This window comes from Lipophrys pholis, assembly GCF_963383615.2.
Source record: "Lipophrys pholis genome assembly, chromosome: 1".
In the NCBI taxonomy this organism is placed as follows: Eukaryota; Metazoa; Chordata; class Actinopteri; order Blenniiformes; family Blenniidae; genus Lipophrys; species Lipophrys pholis.
In genome coordinates this window covers 25891003-25912612 of record NC_137635.1, presented here as the reverse complement: position 1 = coordinate 25912612, position 21610 = coordinate 25891003, and the positions used below count along the sequence as shown (strand labels likewise).

The 21610-nt window shown below is 47.9% G+C and overlaps 1 protein-coding gene across 1 annotated transcript; it reads right to left on the bottom strand.

Moving 5' to 3' along the window:
• Nucleotides 1-1906: 1906 nt before the first annotated feature.
• On the bottom strand, nucleotides 1907-3055 carry ptf1a (pancreas associated transcription factor 1a; the record flags this gene model as incomplete). Its single annotated transcript, XM_080470016.1, is given in 4 exon segments — nucleotides 1907-2109; nucleotides 2473-2527; nucleotides 2529-2866; nucleotides 2869-3055. Coding segments are annotated over 4 exon segments (783 nt in total).
• Nucleotides 3056-21610: the final 18555 nt, after the last annotated feature.

Genomic DNA, 21610 nt, shown 5'->3' with positions numbered 1-21610 from the left:
GTTCTGGTTCTGTTGGTCAGAGGAGCTGCGTCCTCTCTGCAGGGCGGGTTGCGGTTCTGGTTCTGTTGGTCGGAGGAGCTGCGTCCTGTCTGCAGGGCGGGTTGCGGTTCTGGTTCTGTTGGTTGGAGGCTGTCTCCTCTCTGCAGAGCGGGTTGTGGTTCTGGTTCTGTTGGTTGGAGGAGCTGCGTCCTCTCTGCAGGGCGGGTTGTGGTTCTGGTTCTGTTGGTCAGAGGAGCTGCGTCCTCTCTGCAGGGCGGGTTGCGGTTCTGGTTCTGTTGGTCGGAGGAGCTGCGTCCTGTCTGCAGAGCTCCATATAAGTGGCGGGATCTTGCAGGGGGGGCGGCTGCAGCTCGGACGTGGAGACACATGTTGGAGAGATGCCGCTGTACCACGGGAAAATCTGTCCCGGCAGCACCTGGCAGCACTGAGAGGCTTCATTCAGCTGACCCCCCCCCCCCCCCCCCCACACCCCCCCCCCCCCCCCCCCCCCCCCCCACACCCCCACCCCACCCCCCTCCACCCCCCACACACGGCCTCACGCCTGTGTCCAACACTTTAAACACCTTCAGCTGCTGCGCTATACGGTGTCCTCTCATTTGCATCTCATTTGCATATTTATGCTACAATATTGTGCAGCATTAGTCGGGGTTGACACGTCTCGTGCTTGTTCATGCGGACTTGTTGGCTTTTCTCCTGAAAAGCCTCTTGAAATGACTTTACGGTGTTGGTTATATAAAAAAAGTGGAATTGAATTTCCTTACCCAGTTCATCCACTTCTCAGCTCATCCACCACCCAGCTCATCCACCTCCCAGTTCATTTCCCACCCAGCTCATCCACCTCCCAGTTCATTTCCCACCCAGCTCATCCACCTCCCAGTTCATTTCCCACCCAGCTCATCCACCTCCCAGTTCATTTCCCTCCCAGCTCATCCACCTCCCAGTTCATTTCCCACCCAGCTCATCCACCTCCCAGTTCATTTCCCTCCCAGCTCATCCACCTCTCAGCTCATCCACCACCAAGTTCATCCACTTCCCAGTTCATCCACCTCCCAGCTCATCCACCACCAAGTTCATCCACCTCCCAGCTCATCCACCTCCCAGTTCAACCACCACCCAGTGCATCCACCACCCAGCTCATCCACCTCCCAGTTCATCCACCTCCCAGTTCATCCCCCTCCCAGTTCATCCACCTCCCAGTTCATCCCCCTCCCAGTTCCTCCACTTCACAGCGCGCACCCTGCGCGCACCAAGCGCAGCACTTGACTGCGTGATGAGGTGGAGCAGCAGCGATGAGGATTCATTCGTTCATGTTGATTCGCTGTAACAAGACAAGACCCTGAACATCGTTCATCAGCAGTGAGATGAACTTCCTGTTATTTTGTAGAGGAAACAGTTCACACACACACACACACACACACACACACACACACACACACACACACACACACACACACACACACACACACAAACGACACACACACACACACACACACACACACACACACACACACACACACACACACAAGGATCAAGTCTAGATAGATGAAATCTGGAGGATCTTCATGGGCGATTCAACCAACAAACACATTTTAAAAGTATCTGTCTTTATTGTCAAATTTAATATAAATAAGAATCACAGAAGCCAGTGTAAAAACATTTTCGTTCATTGTATTTAAATTAAAAAAAATCATATATTATCACCTGTGAAAAAATAAATACATGATTGCCTCTTTGCTTAAATTACAAAAATAATGTTATCAACATGATAAGAGTATTTACATCGTTGAATACAATAAAACGTGCTGAGTAGGTCCACATAGTGTGGACAGTACGATGCTCATCGATCAGACTTTCACTGTGCACAGTGTGCGTGTCTCAGGAGCGTGCTCGTGTCTCAGGAGCGTGCTCAGGCCACGAACCCGAAGGGAGGCTCGTTTTCAATGTCCGTCAGTCCCGATTTACTGTGGAGCTTCCGGGGGTCTTCTGGGGTCCACACCTTGGCGGTTCTGATGACGTTCTGCTCCCGGAGCTGCTTTTCATCCGACCAGGACAGAGAGTGACCCGCCAGCGGGGGGAGGCCGAAGTCCGGGTCACTGGGGGAGGGGGACCCTGGAAGCAACAGAAAAGACAGTAAATATACTTTCTTTCTTTCTTTCTTTCTTTACGAATGTATGAATTTATTGTTAATATTATTATATTATTATTATTATTATTATTATTATTATTATAATAATAATAATAATAATAATAATAATAATAATAATAATAATAATTATTATTATTATTATTATTATTATTATTATTATTAGTAGTAGTAGTAGTAGTAGTAATAGTCGTAGTAGTAATAATAACAATAGCAATAATAATAATAATAATTTTTGTTATTGTAGTTTTAGTTGTGGTTGTAATAGTAGTAGTAGTAGTAGTAGTAGTAGTAGTTGTTGTTGTTGTTGTTGTTGAAATCAGACTCACGTGTTCCTCGGTGGCAGATGATGACCTTCTTGGGTTGCGCGTGCGTGTCGCTGCAGGGAGTTCCGGATGGGCAGGTCGACTGGACCAGGCTCTGCCAGGAAGTTGATGTATCCGATGGCGAGCCGCAGCGTGTCCACCTTGGACAGCCGCTTCTCGTAGGGCAGCGTGGGGATGTGCGAGCGCAGCCCCTCGAACGCGTCGTTGATGGACTGCATCCTGCGCCGCTCGCGCACGTTGGCCGCCTGCCGCAGCTGCTGCATCTCCGTCTCCGACCTCATCCTCCTCCGGCGCTTCAGCAGCGGGCCTCCGTGGTGCGGGGACAACTCCGAGCTGTCGAAGGTGGAGGAGGAGGAGGAGGAGGAGAAGGACAGGTTGCCCATGTCGTAGTCGCCCTGCCGCCGCCCTCCTTGCTGTAATAGTCCTGGAAATGTCTGGTGAGGAAGTCCACGTCTTCATCCAACAGGTCGTCGGTGTCCATGTGTCCGTCTCTGGACGACTGGTCGGTGAAGAACTCCTCATCATCAAAGTAAGGTGGGGAGGAGAAGGAGTCGAGTCCGGAGAACGGGTCCAGCACGGAGTCCATGTCAGTCTGCTCAGGAAACAAGGACACCCTATGTCTTCTGTCCGCTCCAAACTTACTCTCAGCTGAAGAACAGGCACGCGAGGCTTCTTTATAGCGACATCCATAGTCCGCGTGCCGTTTGTACAGAGCGCCCAGCCAATCACAGCTTGGTCCGCAGACAAAGCCACGCCCCCGCGGCCTGTCCCAACATCTCAACTGCACGCTGACAGTGGCTCTGACCCTGCTCCACCCGGGCCTGTTCTGCTCCACCCGGGCCTGTTCTGCCTCGTGTGGCTCTGTTCCTCTGCACTGTCTCCTTGAAGTTTCAAAATTCTAAACCAACAAAACATTTAATCTCATTCTTTTTTTATTTATGCACCACATTTGAAAATGACTCAGGTCTCAGATAAAATGTCACAATTACTGTTAAAATGTCTAAAATGTCCTTAAAACTGTAGAAGTCCTCCTGTAAACAGTGTTTGCTGCTTCTGGGTAGTTTCATCCTTCCTGTGCTTCAATTGCCTTTTACATTCATATTCACCTTTATTATTTAATTTTTATTATGTCGATTTTCAACTTTCTTTCTACTTTTATTTTGTGTAAAATAATTTCCTCATGGGATCAATAAAATGTATCTATTCTATTCTATTCTATTCTATTCTATTCTATTCTATAGAAGAAGGATGAATCAGGTACAAAACACCTGAAAAGTCAAGATTTCATTAAAAAATAAATAATAATAATAGAAACTAGTTTTCCGCTCACTTTCCAGGTCTTGTTACCCGAATATGTCTGATTAACAACCATAAAATATCAAGATCAGCATTACTATTATTATTATTATTATTATCTATTATTATTATTATTATTATTATTGTTATTATTATTATCATCATCATCATCATCATCTCATTATTATTATTAATATTATCATTATTATCATTATTATTATCATTATTATTATTATTATCGGGTCAAAGTCTAAAGAATATATTTCAATCTGAGAGTAATAAAATACATATATTCTGATATATTTTACTCTACGTTATTAATAAACGTCGCACCTGATCAGCGTCCTTAAAACAAAACATTTCTGATTATTGTTTTTAATAAGTAGTAGAGTAGAATACACTTTATTATTTAAAATGCCCAGCAGGTCACAACATAAAAATCACAATGATAGTAAAGTTGAAATGAGTCCCAGTTACCAATAGTGACAGCAATAGAAAACTAACAAAGGTGTAATTACAGACGAAGCCGCTCACGTTTGCTGTGAAATGAAGCAGCGTCGCAGAGAAACGCGCTGCGGACACGCGGCGCAGTCCTGCGTCATTACATGAGCAGTAAGTGGATGTTTGTGCAGTAAATACGTGCACCAGCGGAGTGCTTTCTGCGCCACGTGGCAGCCAGTGAGGTTTAGACTGGGAGGACTGGTCCACAGATAAAAACACAGTGGTGGGCCTCGGGGCGCGCGCCTCTTGACACCTCACGCGACAAATTAACGCAGCCAGTTCATGGAAAAGACGGCCGAACGGCCTGCAAGTACGCATCTATTCAGCCCATTCATCCAAACGGCTACCTTTGTTTTGCAGGGTGCACGCGCACATGGTGTGCGCGAGGACGTTGGTGGTGTGACAGAAAGGCAGCAACAGGCGCCGCGGCCGTGGGAAGAAGGACACATGCGTCCCTATTTACCGACAGAGCAACACGTCGTCTTAGAAATGAGCCCGTCCAAGTGACATAATGGAGCTGGAGCGGCGCAGACGCACAATGCGTCTGCGACCGGGGGGCAGGACCCGGTACCGACCGGGGGCAGGGCCCGGTAGCGAACTGGGACTCTGTGGTTGTCTTGCAGCTCTGCTGGACTCGAACCTGCAACTCCTGATTTGAAAGTGGTTCTCTGACTTGGGCCTCCGCTCACCTGTTCTTCTCAGTGACGTCCTGATCGTCATGGCAACAGAAAGTTTGTGATTGGCTGCCGACCTGGTTGACTGTGGTCGATGGTTTCCGGGAATCGCACCGCAGGGCAGCGGCTCGGTCAGGCTTTGACACCAATCAGTTTAGAAAAGTTTGAACATAGCAATGATTTAAAAAAAAGTCTGATTCTGTCTTTTATGATTGTATTAAATATATTTTTGGTTCTTACTTGTTCTTTACTGAATGAGGCAGGATCCTTTGTTGACTCATTTCTTTTTTAATGTCGTCATATCCGGTCAAGAACCGAGATTTTCATTAATGCAGTTAAGGAATACATGGAGTGAGAGAATGAGTCTTCTTCATCAGAGGAAGGGAGCCTGCTGATTTTACCTCTTTCTTTTTCTTTCTTTCTTTCTTTCTTTCTTTCTTTCTTTCTTTCTTTCTTTCTTTCTTCACAGTTTAGTATTTTACTCGTGTGTCCTTTGCTGTCACTGAGGTTCTGTAACGAAATGTCACTGCTTCTAACACTGGGTTCTACCAGAGTGACAATGAAGTTCTATTCTTCTTCTAAAGGTGAGAAGAGTGAATGAAGCATGAGTGTTATCGATACTCATATTACTTGAGTACTTGATGAGTATGTTTTGAGTATAGTTGACGACACGTTTTTGTTGTTTTGTTGTTTATCCATGCTGGATATTTCTTTTCATTCTCCTGCTCTCTCTCTCTCCGTAGACTCTCCTCCTCCTCCCCTCCTCCTCCTCCTCCTCCTCTTCTTTGGTTAAAAAAATAAAAACGATGATAATTCGAACCGTGCAGGTTCTTAACGCGCCGTGACCGCGCGCTCCACGCAGCCTCATTGATAAACGCGCTGTCACTGTGAACGAGCCCAAGTGTTCATGTTCCCATGCGCTCTGCAGGTTCCAGGCGCTGGTCACAGTGCACGCCAGGGGGCGCAGGTGGGCGCGTGCATATAACACACCCATCAGTTTGGTCTCTTTTTTTGTCTGACTTGTCTCTGTTTCCTTTAGAACAAAGTGTGAGGATGGATGGAGAACACAGTGAAAAGCGTTTGAGTCCTCCAGCTCATGAAACCTAATGAACGGTTCCTGATCAGGCTGATTACACTCAGACACTTAATCCCCAGCATCGATCTCAGTACACAGCATTGGTCCAGATTGATCTGACTGTCAGTTTGTCAGTATGAAAGAAATATCACAGGCAATAAATAATAATATACCTGGAAATAAATTGTACTTGTAAAGTTTAAACATCAGCTTTTCACTATAAAAGTTCCGGTTCCTTTCCAAACACATCAATGAAATAAAACTAAATGTAAATGACGAGGAGACGTTGTGTGTGTGTGTGTGTGTGTGTGTGTGTGGGGGGGGGGGGGGGGGGGGGGGGGGGGGGGGGGGTCCTGAAAGTGAACTGTATGGCAGACCAATGTGTGGGATTAGAGCCGAGCTAATCCTCCCACTCTTAGATTGAGTGGTAATCCTGTAATCAGCGGCTGCAGGGGATCGTCCATCTGGATCACTGCAACTAATGAAGGATTTCCTGAGCAGCCAGTGGAACCTCTTTCACTAAATGGTTCCTGTTCAACACAGGAAGTAGAAATGAGAGCATGTCTCCACCAGGATCACATCTGTGGTGGGTTGACCCCGAAAGGTCAATTCCCAGGTCATCCTCCAGGAGAACCAGTAGAACCAGGAGGACCAGGAGGTATGGAGAACCAGGGGTACCAGGAGAACCAGGAGGACCAGGTGGACCAGGAGAACCAGGTGGACCAGTTTGTGTGTGTGATTGGTCGGACTCTTCTTCTTTACTTCTGCATTTCGCCACAAGGCGGCGACAGGACGCTGACTTTTGTATTGAGGCACTGCTGTGTGCTGCTTCACACATTCCAGCTGACTAATGAGTCTGAAGCTAGTTAGCATGTAGCCTCACTGCTTTGTGAGCCTGAAGCTAGTTAGCATGTAGCCTCACTACTGTGTGAGCCCTGAAGCTAGTTAGCATGTAGCATGTAGCCTCACTGCTTTGTGAGCCTGAAGCTAGTTAGCATGTAGCCTCACTACTGTGTGAGCCCTGAAGCTAGTTAGCATGTAGCATGTAGCCTCACTACTGTATGAGCCCTGAAGCTCATTAGCGTGTAGCATGTAGCCTCACTACTGTATGAGCCCTGAAGCTCATTAGCATGTAGCATGTAGCCTCACTACTGTATGAGCCCTGAAGCTCGTTAGCGACGAGGTGAGTCCCCTGAACTCCGGCCTGTCAGCTCCGGCAGTTTAAACCTGCGCTGTCACTGAAGCTGCTCCTTTGCCTGCTGTACAGTGGATGCAGTGAGTGTCCATGATTGACTGGAGACTGTCCAGCGCAGGCCGACAGATGGGTGCTGGACAACCCTTCGAGTCTGGTTCTGCAGGTTCTCCTCCCCCGAGTCTGGTTCTGCAGGTTTCTCCAGCTCTCAGTCTGGTTCTGCAGGTTTCTCCTCCCCCCAAGTCTGGTTCTGCAGGTTTCTCCTCTTGGTCTGGTTCTGCAGATTTGTCCTCCCCCTCAGTCTGGTTCTGCAGGTTTCTCCTCCTCTGAGTCTAGTTCTGCAGGTTTCTCCTCTTGGTCTGGTTCTGCAGGTTTCTCCTCCTCTGAGTCTGGTTCTGCAGGTTTCTCCTCTGAGCCTGGTTCTGCAGATTCGTCCCCCCCTCAGTCTGGTTCTGCAGGTTTCTCCTCCTCTGAGTCTGGTTCTGCAGGTTTCTCCTCCCCCGAGTCAGGTTCTGCAGGTTTCACCTCTTGGTCTGGTTCTGCAGGTTTCTCCTCTTAGCCTGGTTCTGCAGGTTTCTCCTCCCCTGAGTCTGGTTCTGCAGGTTTCTCCTCTTGGTCTGGTTCTGCAGATTCGTCCCCCCCAAGTCTGGTTCTGCAGGTTTCTCCTCTTGGTCTGGTTCTGCAGGTTTCTCCTCCTCTGAGTCTGGTTCTGCAGGTTTCTCCTCCCCTGAGTCTGGTTCTGCAGGTTTCTCCTCCCCCGAGTCTGGTTTAGCAGGTTTCTCCTCTTGGTCTGGTTCTGCAGGTTTCTCCTCCCCCGAGTCTGGATCTGCAGGTTTCTTCTTGTTAAAACAGTTTTCTTTCACCGGCCCCTCGGCGTGTGAATTGTTGATATTTTTGTGTACCTGTTCCTTCAGATGTGTTGTATTTGATTTGGACTGAACTTTACTTTCTACTACCCCTTATGGTACAGAACATTATGTGCACCTGTACTTTTTAAATGATCAACAAAAGGAGGTGTATATATATATTTATATTAGACTGTATCAATCCCCAGAGGGTAAATTGCATCAGTAGCAGCCACACAAAGCAGGGGGGACAGGGGGGGACTATGGGTCTTGCTCTTGGACTCCAGTGCATGGGAGGAAACCACACACGCAGGGACAACATGCAAACTCCACACAGAAAGGCCTCCAGGCTGGATTTGAACCCACAACCTCCTTGCTGTGAGTTGAGAGCGCTAACCACTACTCCACCGTTTGGCCTAGACTGTGACATTAACTCATCCAATCCAATCCAACTTTATTCATACTGCACATTTTAACACAACAGCCGAGGCTGACCAAAGTGCTTCACAGTTAAAAGTAACAATGAAACAAAAACACACAGTGAAACAAACCAAAAAAAATAAATAAAAAAGGCTACAATGAGTAAAAATGATAGTAAACAGTGACTTAAAAGCAATGCCACAGTATCACAGTACTCAATTACAGTTAAAAGCCAACGAGTACATGCGTGTCTTGAGTGGACACTTGAAGGTACTCAAGAGACTGAGTGGTTCTGATGTGGGGAGACAAACGGTTCCACAGACTGGAAGCAGCCGCGGAGAAGCAGTACAAAGGCCTCGATTTCACTGCAGAGTATGTGTCAGTATGGTACAGTACAGTATAGTACAAAGCGTACAGTACAGTACAGTTCAGTTCAGTTCAGTATGGTACAAAACAGTACAGTATGGTACAAAGCGTACAGTACAGTAAGGTATGGTACAATACGGTCTGGAACAATACAGTACAGTACAGTATGGTATAGTACAGTATGGTACAAAGTGTACAGTACGGTATGGTACAGTATGGTATGGTACAGTACAATACAGTACTGTATGGTACAAAGCGTACAGTACAGCACGGTATGGTACAGTACAGTACAGTACAGTACGGTATGGTACAAAGCGTACAGTACAGCACGGTATGGTACAGTACAGTACAGTACTGTATGGTACAAAGCGTACACTACAGTACGGTATGGTATAGTGCGGTATGGTACAGGACAATACAGTACTGTATGGTACAAAGCGTACAGTACAGCACAGTATGGTACAGTACAGTACAGTACAGTATGGTACAGTACAGTACAGTATGTGGTGTTTTCACCTCCAACATGGCGGCGCAGGTAGTTGCTGCGGCTCAGTTTGGCAGCAGCTTTCTTGTGTTTTTTTCCTACTTGTCCGTGTACTCAGTGCTCAATTAAAATTCGGACGAGCTGAGCTCCTTGGAATCGGAGCTCCACACCAATACTCTGCTCAGGAAAACGAGGATTTTATTCCTCCGGAGACCACGACAGCATGATCACCAACCCCCTGCTGGGACGCCAGAGGCGGCGTAGGGACTGTAAACAAAAGCGGGGTAAGCGTGGCGGTCTGAAAGCTAGGCTAAAGGCTAACCCGCACAGGCCAGCCCTACCAAGTCTCTTCGTTGCCAACTCCCGATCAATCGTCAACAAGATGGAGGAACTGAGACTCCGGATCACGTCCCAAAGAACAAACAGCTGTGTGACAACAATCACAGACACCTGGCTGGACAGCACCGTCCCGGATGCAGCGATCGTACTAGCAAAGCACTCTATTCATCGAGCGGATCGAACGGCCGCGTCGGGCAAGACTAAAGGCTAAAGGCGCCAACTGGTGCAGGGCGACAGACACTCTGGGATCTTACTGCCTCTGTTCTACGTGCCACGTGAGTTTTCTGCTGTCCTCATCACTCTTGTTTATGTACCACCGCATGCTAAGGCCAGCATAGCTAACCCTGCCTTCAGGTCAGGTGACATGCAGGCCTACAGCCACACCCAGAGGGATTTGAAAAAGGGCATCAGAGAGGCCAAACAGAGGTACAGGCAGCACATTGAAGGACACTTTGTCCACAACAACCGCTGCCGCATGTGGTCCGACATTAAAGCCATGACAAACTACAGGGGCAGCAGCCCACAGAGCAGCCCACAGAGCAGCACACTGCCTGACTGAAAAACTAGAGGGGCAGCAGCCCACAGAGCAGCACACTGCCTGACTGACAAACTACAGGGGCAGCAGCCCACAGAGCAGCCCACAGAGCAGCACACTGCCTAACCCTAACCCTAACCCTATCTCCTAAGAGTCCCTCCTATCTCTTATTTGTCCTTCCTATACCCTAATAGTTACTCCCATCTCCTAATAGTCCCTCCTATGTCCTAAGAGTCCCTCCTATCTCCTAATAGTCCCTCTATCTCCTAACAGTCCTTCTTATCTGCGACTAGTCCCTACTATGTCCTAATAGTCCCTCCTATGTCCTAATAGTCCCTCTATCTCCTAACAGTCCCTCTTATCTGCGACTAGTCACTCCTATCTCCTTTCTTATCCACGTCTCCTTTAATCACAGAAGTGTTTAAGTGGCGGCCATGATAAGGAGCATTGGAATTCTCACTAAGCTAAGGAAAGGAGGCTCAATGCTTCCTTGAGAACCTCCTTTAGCCTAGGAACCACTGATGATTCCTTCAGAACCTCCTTTAGCTTAGGGACCACTGATGCTTCCTTTAGAACCTCCTTTAGCCTAGGAACCACTGATGCTTCCTTTAGAACCTCCTTAAGCATAGGAAACACTGATGCCTCTTTTAGAACCTCCTTAAGCATTGGAACCACTGATGCTTCCTTTAGAACCTCCTTTTGCCTAGGAACCAACGATGGTTCCTTTACTAAAGGAGAACAGCTCATGTTCCCCCACAATTCCTCATCGGAGCGTTCAGGGAAACTCAGGATGACTGAAAAAGGAGCAGATCATGTAAGTTACCAAAGTAATAATCTGCCTAGAACAACTTGAAATCATCTAGAACCCAGATCCCAACTAGGAATGTTCTGGTTGTTGTAGAACCAACACAGTGAAGTCCAGTTTTAGTGCAGCCTGTTCTCACTCTGATTGGTTCTTTATTCACCTGGCAGCCGTTTCCCTTTAGTTCCTCTTTTCCTTTGATTTACATTCAAACCTGAGATATTTGACTTTGTATCAGAGGTTAGAACCTCAGAGGAACGTGCGAGGAACCACCTTTATACTGCTTTTATCACATTTGGAGTTTTTTAAACACGACAGACGTCACTGACCTTCACCACCGTCGATTATTATTACGCCACCTAGTGGAAGTGTTGTCTGATTGTCAAAACAATGTGATCGACTTTCCTAACTCCTTTAGGAAGCCTCCTAACACCTTTCACTAACTCCTTTAGGAAGCCTCCTAACACCTTTCCTTAACTCCTTTAGGAAGCCTCCTAACACCTTTCACTAACTCCTTTAGGAAGCGTCCTAACACCTTTCCTAAACCCTTTAGGAAGCCTCCTAACACCTTTTACTAACTCCTTTAGGAAGCCTCCTAACACCTTTCCTTAGCTCGTTTAGGAAGCCTCCTAACACCTTTTACTAACTCCTTTAGGAAGCCTCCTAACACCTTTCCTTAGCTCCTTTAGGAAGCCTCCTTACACCTTTCACTAACTCCCTTAGGAAGCCTCCTAACACCTTTCCTTAGCTCCTTTAGGAAGCCTCCTTACACCTTTCACTAACTCCCTTAGGAAGCCTCCTAACACATTTCCTTAGCTCCTTTAGGAAGTCTCCTAACACCTTTCACTAACTCCTTTAGGAAGCCTCCTAACACCTTTCACTAACTCCTTTAGGAAGCCTCCTAACACCTTTCAGTAACTCAGTGACGTCAACCACAGGGTTAAGTAAAGGTAGATAGGAAAGGAAAAAGGAAGGACTATTAGGACGCACCCAATATCTTCCTCTGGTCATCCTTTACTGTCACGTGGTGATGAGGTCACATTCCTGCAGCCTATGTTTTATCTGAACTCTCTGTGGTGGGACCAGCAAAGGTTTAGGTCTGGGTATGGTTTACATTACAGTACCATACCATACTATGCTGTACTGTGGTTGCCACACAGCAGCATCGGACCTCTCCGGACTTCCTGTAGCGCCGTAGCGCTGTAGCGTCGTAGCGCTCCTGACTTCCCGTAGCGACGAACGCTCTGGATGTCCTGTAGCATTGTAGCACTATGGACGTCCTGTAGCATTGTAGCACTCTGGACGTCCTGTAGCATTGTAGCATTCTTGACGTTCTGTAGCATTGTAGCATTCTGGATGTCCTGTAGCATTGTAGCACTATGGACGTCCTGTAGCATTGTAGCACTATGGACGTCCTGTAGCATTGTAGCACTCTGGACTTCCTGTAGCATTGTAGCGCTCTGGACTTACTGTAGCGTCGTAGCACGCTAGACTTCCTGCAGCATTGTAGCACTCTGGACTTTCTGTAGCGTCATAGCGCTCTGGACTTCCTGTAATGTCGTAGTGCTGTAGCGCTGTAATATAGTAGCGCTCTAGAATTCCTGTAGCAACGTAGCGCGATGGACTTCCTGTAGCGTCGTAGCACTCTGGACTTCCTGTAGCGTCGTAGCACTCTGGACTTCCTGTAGCATTGTAGCGCTCTGGACTTCCTGTAGCGTCGTAGCGCGCTAGACTTCCTGTAGCATTGTAGCACTCTGGACTTCCTGTAGCATTGTAGCGCTCTGGACTTCCTGTAGCATCGTAGCGCTCTAGACTTCCTGTTGCGCTGTAGCGCTGCAGCATAGTAGCGCTCTAGACTTCCTGTAGCGTCGTAGCACTCTGGACTTCCTGTAGCATTGTAGCACTCTGGACTTTCTGTAGCGTCGTAGCGCTCTAGACTTCCTGTAGCTTCATTGCGCTGTAGCGCTGCAGCATAGTAGCGCTCTAGACTTCCTGTAGCGTCATAGCGCTCTAGACTTCCTGTAGCGCTGTAGCGCTGCAGCATAGTAGCGCTCTAGACTTCCTGTTGCGTCGTAGCACTCTGGACTTCCTGTAGCATTGTAGCACTCTGGACTTTCTGTAGCGTCGTAGCGCTCTGGACTTCCTGTAGCGTCGTAGCATTCTGGACTTCCTCCACACCGTCATTCTCTAGCGATTCCTTCTCTCTTGCCTTTGTGTCCTCCCTGGTTCCCTGCTGTCCTCTGGTTCTCTCCGCTGTGGATCTCTTGAATCTTTGTCTTCTGTCTGCAGGACCCTAACCCAAGCTGGGCCAGGCCGAGCTCCTGCACCACCATTACAGCGTCCAGCGTTGTTCCGAGGATGACCCGTCTGACCCTTCCGACATCACCTGGAGGTTGGGTCATCTTTGTTCGGCAGCTTTCTGTTTGTGCCTGAAGAGAACTACAGGACGTTCATCAGTGACCCCAATCAAACATAGATGGAAGGTTTTGATCTGTTTCATAATATTTCTGCACTTGATTCTTATTTTAGTTGTTTGTCCAATTTAAAGAATGACAGACTGAATATAGGACGAAGGTCCAGCGTGTTGTCTGAGAACTCAAGTTCACACAGAAAGTCTCCAGAGGAGGGGAGGGGGGGTGGGGGGGTGGGGAGGCTCCTGCTAATTGATTTGGGCAGTAATCCTGTGTTTCCAGGCTGATCTGTGAGGGGCTGGCGAGAGTCGAGCTCCGCCCGGGGCTGTTGACAGCTTCAGGGTGGGGGGTGGGGGTGGTGGTGGGGGACTGGGGCGGGGGGGGTGGGGGGGTGGGGTTCACCGCTGCAGAAGATTAACAAACATTTTGCGGCGTCCTGCAGTAAAATCTCTAAAGTGTCTGTCTGCTCATCTGTGTGACGTCAGGGGAAAGTCACTGGAGCAGAACCAGCCACATCCAGAACCTGAACACCCAGCAGAACCAGAATCTGAACAACAAGCTTGCAGAACCTGCAGGTTCTTTCTGGGTCACACTGCCTGTTCATGAGCTCATCACAACTTGAACTACTATGGAAGTATGTTCTACATGATTGATTCTCAAAACACTTTCCTCAAACGCAACTGAACTAAACTTGAAGTGAAAAAGGGAATTAAACCAACGAGCTGGAAGAGAGAGGAACAGAGGAACAGAGGAACAGAGGAACAGAAGAAGAGAAGAACAGAGGAAAAGAGAGGAACAGAGGAACAGAGGAACAGAGGAACAGAGGAACAGAGAGGAACAGAGGAACAGAGAGGAAAAGAGGAACAGAGGAACAGAGAGGAACAGAGAGGAAAAGAAGAACAGAAGAAGAGAAGAACAGAGGAACAGAGGAAGAGAGGAACAGAGGAACAGAATGAGAGAAGAACAGAGGAACAGAGGAACAGAGGAACAGAAGAAGAGAAGAAGAGAAGAAGAGAGGAACAGAGGAACAGAGAGGAACAGAGGAACAGAGGAACAGAGAGGAACAGAGGAACAGAGAGGAACAGAGAGGAAAAGAGGAACAGAAGAAGAGAAGAACAGAGGAACAGAGGAACAGAATGAGAGAAGAACAGAGGAAAAGAGAGGAACAGAGGAACAGAGAGGAACAGAGGAACAGAGGAACAGAGAGGTAAGGGGGGACAGAGGAACAGAGAGGAAAAGAGGAACAGAAGAACAGAAGAACAGAGGAACAGAGGAACAGAGGAAGAGAAGAAGAGAAGAAGAGAAGAACAGAGGAACAGAGGAACAGAAGAAGAGAAGAACAGAGGAACAGTGAGAAAAAGAGAGGAACAGAGGAACAGAGAAGAAGAGAGGAACAGAGGAACAGAAGAACAGAGGGACAGAGGAAGAGAGGAACAGAGGAAGAGAAGAAGAAAAGAACAGAGGAACAGAAGAAGAGAAGAACAGAGGAAAAGAGGAACCCTAGAGTCTAGAGTTCAAGAGTCTAGGGGCAGTTTGTCCCAGAGTCAGGGGGCTGTTTGTTCCTGGTTGAAGGGGCAGTTTGTTCCCGAGTGAGGGGGCAGTTTGTTCCAGAGTGAAGGGGCAGTTTTTTCCAGAGTGAGGAGGCAGTTTGTTCCATAGGTAGGGAGAAGTTTTTTTTCCATTGTCTAGGGGCAGTTTGTTCCAGAGTGAGAGGGCAGTTTGATCCACAGTAAGGGGGCAGGTTGTTCCAGAATCAGAGGGCAGATTGTTCCTGAGTGAAGGTGGCAGTTTGTTCCAGAATCAGGGGGTAGTTTGTTCCAGAGGTAGGGGGAAGTTTGTTCCAGAGTCTAGGGGCAGTTTGTTCCAGAGTGAGGGGCAATTATTTCCAAAGTAAGGTGGGAGTTTGTTCCCGAGTGAGGGGCAGTTTGTTTCAGAGTCAGGGGGCAGTTTTTTCCAGAGTGAGGTGGCAGTTTGTTTCACAGTGAGTGGGTAGTTTTTTCCAGAGTGAGGGGGCAGTTTGTTCCATAGGTAGGGAGAAGTTTTTTTCCAGAGTCTAGGGGCAGTTTGTTCCAGAGTGAGAGGGCAGTTTGTTCCACAGTAAGGGGGCAGTTTGTTTCAGAGTCAGCGGGATGTTTGTTCCAGAGCCAGGGGACTGTTTGCTCGAGAATGAGGGGGCAGTTTGTTCCAGACTGAGGGGGCAGTTTGTTCCAGAGGTAGGAGGAAGTTTGTTCCAGAGTCTAGGGGCAGTTTGTTCCAGAGTGAGAGGCAATTATTTCCAAAGTAAGGTGGGAGTTTGTTCCCAAGTGAGGGGCAGTTTGTTTCAGAGTCAGGGGGCAGTTTTTTCTAGAGTGAGGGGGCAGTTTGTTCCATAGGTCGGGGGAAGTTTGTTCCAGAGTGAGGGGGCAGTTTGTTCTAGAGTCTAGGGACAGTTTGTTCAAGAGTGAGGGGGAAATTTGTTCCAGAATCAGGGGGCAGTTTGTTCCAGAGTGAGGGGGCCAGTTTGTTCCAGAGTGAGGGGGCAGTTTGTTGCAGAATGAGGGGTCAGTTTTTTCTAGAGTGAGGGGGCAGTTTGTTCCATAGGTCGGGGGAAGTTTGTTCAAGAGTCTAGGGGCAGTTTGTTCCAGAGTGAGGGGCAGTTTGTTCCAGAGTGAGGGGCACATTTTTCCAAAGTCAGGTGGCAGTTTGTTTCAGAGTGAGGGGGCAGTTTGTTCAGGAGTGTAGGGCCAGTTTGTTCCACAGTGAAGGGGCAGTTTGTTCCAGAGTCAGGGGGATGTTTGTTCCAGAGCCAGGGGGCAGTTCGCTCCAGAGTGAGGGGGCAGTTTGTTCCAGACTGAGGGGGAAATTTGTTCCAGAATCAGGGGGCAGTTTGTTCCAGAGTGAGGGGGCCGATTGTTCCAGAGTGAGAGGGCAATTTGTTCCACAGTAGGGGGGCAGTTTGTCCCAGAGTCAGGGGGCTGTTTGTTCCTGGTTGAAGGGGCAGTTTGTTCCAGAGTGAGGGGGCAATTTGTTCCAGACTGAGGGGGCGGTTTGTTTCAGAGTGAGGGGGAAATTTGTTCCAGAATCAGGGGGTAGTTCCAGAGTCAGGGGGCAGTTTGTTCCAGACTGAGGGGGCAGTTTGTTCCAGAGTGAGGGGGAAATTTGTTCCAGAATCAGGGGGTAGTTCCAGAGTTAGGGGGCAGTTTGTTCCAGACTGAGGGGGCAGTTTGTTCCAAAGTGAGGGGGCAGTTTGCTCCAGACTGAGGGGGCAGTTCATTCCAGAGTGAGGGGAAAATTTGTTCCAGAGTAAGGCGCCAGTTTGGTCCACTTTTCCACCTGAAGAGACACTGGAGAGTTTTGACTTTGTTGACGACGAGACGTGTGAAGCACTTTGAGCTACAACTGTGTAAGGCAAAGATTCTCAACCGGGGGTCCGTGGACCCCTAGTGGTCTGTGGTGTAATTGCAAGGGGTCCGTGAAAATCAAACATCTCTTAAAAAAAGATCATATGACAGGGACTTCAGTAGGCGGAGCCTCCCGTCTGGCGGGAGCCTCCCGTCTGGCCGGCGCCGGCCCATCAGCTGCACATCAAGATGAAATAAAGTGGGATTTGTGGGTAAAAAAAGTGCTGCTCTCCCTTATTTGGACCTCATCCCACACCGTAGTCGAAGCCAGAGTCTGAGCACAATGCTGCTCTGCTCAGACGTCCACGGATTTCAGTTCCACCACCCTCCAAACCTCCGTCACCCAGCAGTGAGTCAGCATTAAACTAAGAACCAAGCTGAGCTGCAGCAGGAAGAGCTTCAGCTGAACTCTGACTGGACTGAACAGGTTGGTTTGATATTGCAAACCCAGACTAGATCTGCAGCAGACCAGAGCGGTCAGCAGAGTGGATCAGCACTTCAACTCTCTGCATGCAGCAGCTTTAATACTGTTGGGGGCTGAAGATTCCATGAACTCCTCCAGAGGTTTTTCCCCCGAAAGGAAAACACCAGCAACAATGGATAGGCCATAAAACAGCAGGGGAGCGAGCCAGACCCCGGAAGTGGCCAAAGAAGATGCTTGAATCCGACCCGAACACACCACAGGGGTCCAAACCCAAGTTGGTGAGACTCACTTTCTATCAAATCTCTCGCCTTCTCAACTGACCATCGAGGGAGAGACATCGCTTTCCCTCCTCAGGATGGTAAAGAGAGCAAAAGAACAGAAGAAACACCAACGCCAGCCAGCTGGACGAGCAGGACCCAGTTTGGACTACATCTTCTGTTTTTCTCTATTTTTCCTGTTTTTGGGGGATTCTGGAGACCAGAGACATCGTCTCCTCCCCAAGATCATCCTCTCAGTTGCACTCCTGTAGCTGGAGCCAGGCCTCTGAATTCAGGACGCTGAATTCAGACCCGGTAACAACCAGTTACCACAGCCTCCCAGAACCAACAGCACCACGGACGGTGCTGTCCAGAACCAAACCAATAAGGGTGAGAGCTTTTGTCTGGGCAGAGAATAGTTAGAATGATGTTCTGTTGAAAATGCAATATGTTTCCATGTGCCGCTCAGAAGGCAGCAGCATCTCATGTTGTTTGTGTATGCGCATTCACGCGCACCAAGTCCAGAACTCTGGTTTTCCACCTCAGAACCAGAGGTCCAAGTGAGCTCCAGGCCCACTGGGAGCTCTGTGTGGAGGAACCAGGGTTCAGAACCGAGCGTCGTCAGAATTCTCTGTCTTTCTTTTGTCTTCATCCTCTCTCATTCTCCCCCTTTCTCCACTAACCCGAATCTCCTCGCAGCCCTGCTCCCCCCTTATCTGATCGAGATAAGCTCACCTCTGCATGTAGCACCAACTGCATGTAACCTGCTGCAAGAGCAGATCTGCCTTGATCACAAGAGTTCTAACTGCAGGAACCGACCTCCACTTAGGACTCAGGTGCTCAGAGCCGGGTCAACGGAACCGCCCGTTCGTTACGCCCTCGGTAGACTAACTCGCTCCGAGACCGCCCTCGCGCACGCGCGCTCGACGGACGTCTTGTTTATCTGGCCGCTAAGCAACCGCCGCGTTCTCAGAAAGAGCGAGTCAAACGCCTCTAGTGGTCGCGTGGGTCATCGCAATCCCTCTTGACATCCACCTGGTGGACACATCAGGTTATTACGCTCCCCCTCTGCGCGCCGCCGCACGCCCCTAGTGGTCGTCACAGTCACTGTATTGACCCGCCGACGTCTGCCTCCACCTGGTGGACGTTCGAGGTCATTACACCCCCTCACATTGACCCGAAGACGTCTGCCTCCACCTGGTGGACGTTCGAGGTCATTACACCCACTCACTCCAGACCGCAAGCACGCACGCACACAAGCACGCACGCACGCACGCACGCACGCACGCACGCACGCACGCACACACACACACACACACATACACACACACACACACACTCTTTATACATAGTGTTTGCTGTTTAGTAGATTAGATCTCCGTGTTAGATGTCGTTTGCTATTTGAATGTGTTGATTTATGAGATGATTTCCGAATTATTTATGAATTAGTAAATTTTTATTAATAAACGCCTGTTAGCTGAATTGTACGATTCTTGGTGATTATTGTGTATTTATTGTTGACAATTCACTGGTTTGTAACAGTCTGTGCTCGGATCTCACACCTTCCATTCTATTTAAGATTGTTATATTTTCCAGTTTATCTGGTGGTGCCCCGATTTATTATTAATACATAAATAAAAAAATTATGCAAATTAATTAAAAAAATTATTTAAATTTATTTTTGATAATTTTTCAATTTTTTGGTTTTTAAAGAAATTATTCAATTACTTTAGGAGTTGTTAATGAGTAAATTACCGTTTACTTCCATTAATAATTTCAATTTTTCATAAATTAATTCCAGTGATTTATTACTTTTAGTAATCTATTGCTTACAGTAATTATATGCTAATAACCAACCATAAACCCCAACAATACCAACGAGCCTCCAAAGGCCCACAGCCTCAAAACAGAGAACATCAGGTGATACAAGCCCTCTGGGTCTACGCTCTGGGTCTACGCTCTGGGTCTACCCTCTGGGTCTACGCTCTGGGTCTACGCTCTGGGTCTACGCTCTGTCAGCATTGGTACATGAGAGCAGCAGCATCGCTGCTCTCATGTACCAATGCTGAGGAACCTTCTGCTAATGCTGAGGTCATTAAAAAAATCATTAATCTGGTGGATGAAGTTTGAAGTCAGGAGGAGAAAAGACAGGAAACGGTAGAGGAGCTCTTAAAGGAGCGTTCACACAAAACCACCACAAGTTTGGCAGGAACCTCAGTTCCTGACCAGGATCAGCAGTTTGAGCTGAATTCTAGGATTCAGGGTGGAGGCGTCACTCCGTCACCGACAGTCCCACCTTTTATCCTGGGCTACAAGTAAGAGCAGGAAACATAGAGGATCACCACCAGTCGTTACGCACCGTCAGCATTATTGTTCCACCGTGTTACGAGTTAATGAGTAAAGCTGCTCTGGCCGTTGCTCATCGTCACTTTCATTAATCTGTCAGGAATGTGCTGAATCAGGAGAATTTGTTCTATTCAGTTGTGGGTTCTGCTGTGAGAGATGTGGGCAGCCGCCCAGGGCTCAATCTGTGGAGGAGGACCAGAGGACATGAGAACCACCGTCTCAAGGGGGGTCTGGTGGAGGCAGGTGTTCACCCAGGGCGTAGAACAAGTCGGGTCAGCTACTGAGTTTAAAAACATCTGACTCCACCCCCCAGCAGCTACTGAACAGTGGACACACTCCAGAGCGCTCAGCATTCAGAGAACCTCCATGGAGTTGATCAGAGAGGAGGATGCTGCAGGGAGCGAATGCTGACACTCTGTAGAACACATCAACACACATCACTACTAATCCACACGCGTAGTTACTAACTTCACCAGTACAGCTGGTTCTTGATCTTCCTGAAGATTCATTGGAGCCAAAAAGAAGTTCCAGGAACATGAGGAACGTCAGGCCCATTCCAGAACCATCTTCAGATGCATTAGGTCACATTAAGAACTCAGGAACTCCTGGTGCTGATGTGGAAACACCTTAAAGCAAGTTTCACTGTCTGATAGTACTGCCACTAGAAGGGTGGAGGATTCAGTTAAACTGTAAATCTCTCCTGTATTTCTTTCTCCGTCTCTCTCCGTCACTAAATAACTAGATCGCTGCTTTTACTCGTACTTTTATCAAGAGTACTTTTTATGTGACCCTCAACACAAGTTATGAAATTCCCAGGCTTCAATTATTACTACAACCACCTTGAGTACTACTACTATAGTAATAATGATGACAATAACAATGATAATAGTGATAATGATAATAACAATGATAATAGTAATAATGGTGATAATAACAATGATAATAGTGATAATGATAATAACAATGATAATAGTAATAATGGTGATAATACAATGATAATAGTGATAATGATAATAACAATGATAATAGTAATAATGGAAAAATCACTGAAACAGCTGACGTAGAGCAAAAACCCTTTGACAGTTCAGACCCTTGTTTATCATGATGCTCTGATTCTGCCCCTCTGGGGGGTAATAGAGGACCACTGTCCTATGACATTTACACTGGTGGAGGCAGGGGGTCCTCAGGGTTGATCTTAAATATGCAGGGGGTCCAGGACCCCGGAAAGGTTGAGAACCACTGGTGGAAGGAAAGTGCTGTATAAGTGAAGTTTGATTGATTTGATGATGTTCAATAGTTTCATCAGTTTGAAACTCCATCAGTTTAAACCTCCATCAGTTTGAAACTCCATCAGTTTAAACCTCCATCAGTTTAAACCTCCATCAGTTTGAAACTCCATCAGTTTAAACATCATCTGGAGTAGAAAATGTTCTAGGTTTCAATAAATAGAAACCTTCACAGTAGAGACTGAGTCAGCCTCCCTACTGAACCTGGGAGCTGCTTCATCATGGGAGGAGCCTGAGAGCTGGAAGCTCCGCCTCCTTTCTACTGGTAGAAAACCCAGGAACCTCCAGGGGGCAGCACTGAGAACCAAGTGTTCTGTAGAAAACCCAGGAACCTCCAGGGGGCAGCACTGAGAACCAAGTGTTCTGTAGAAAACCTAGGAACCACCAGGGGGCAGCACTGAGAACCCACTGTTCTGTAGAAAACCTAGGAACCACCAGGGGCAGCACTGAGAACCAAGTGTTCTGTAGAAAACCTAGGAACCTCCAGGGGGCAGCACTGAGAACCCAG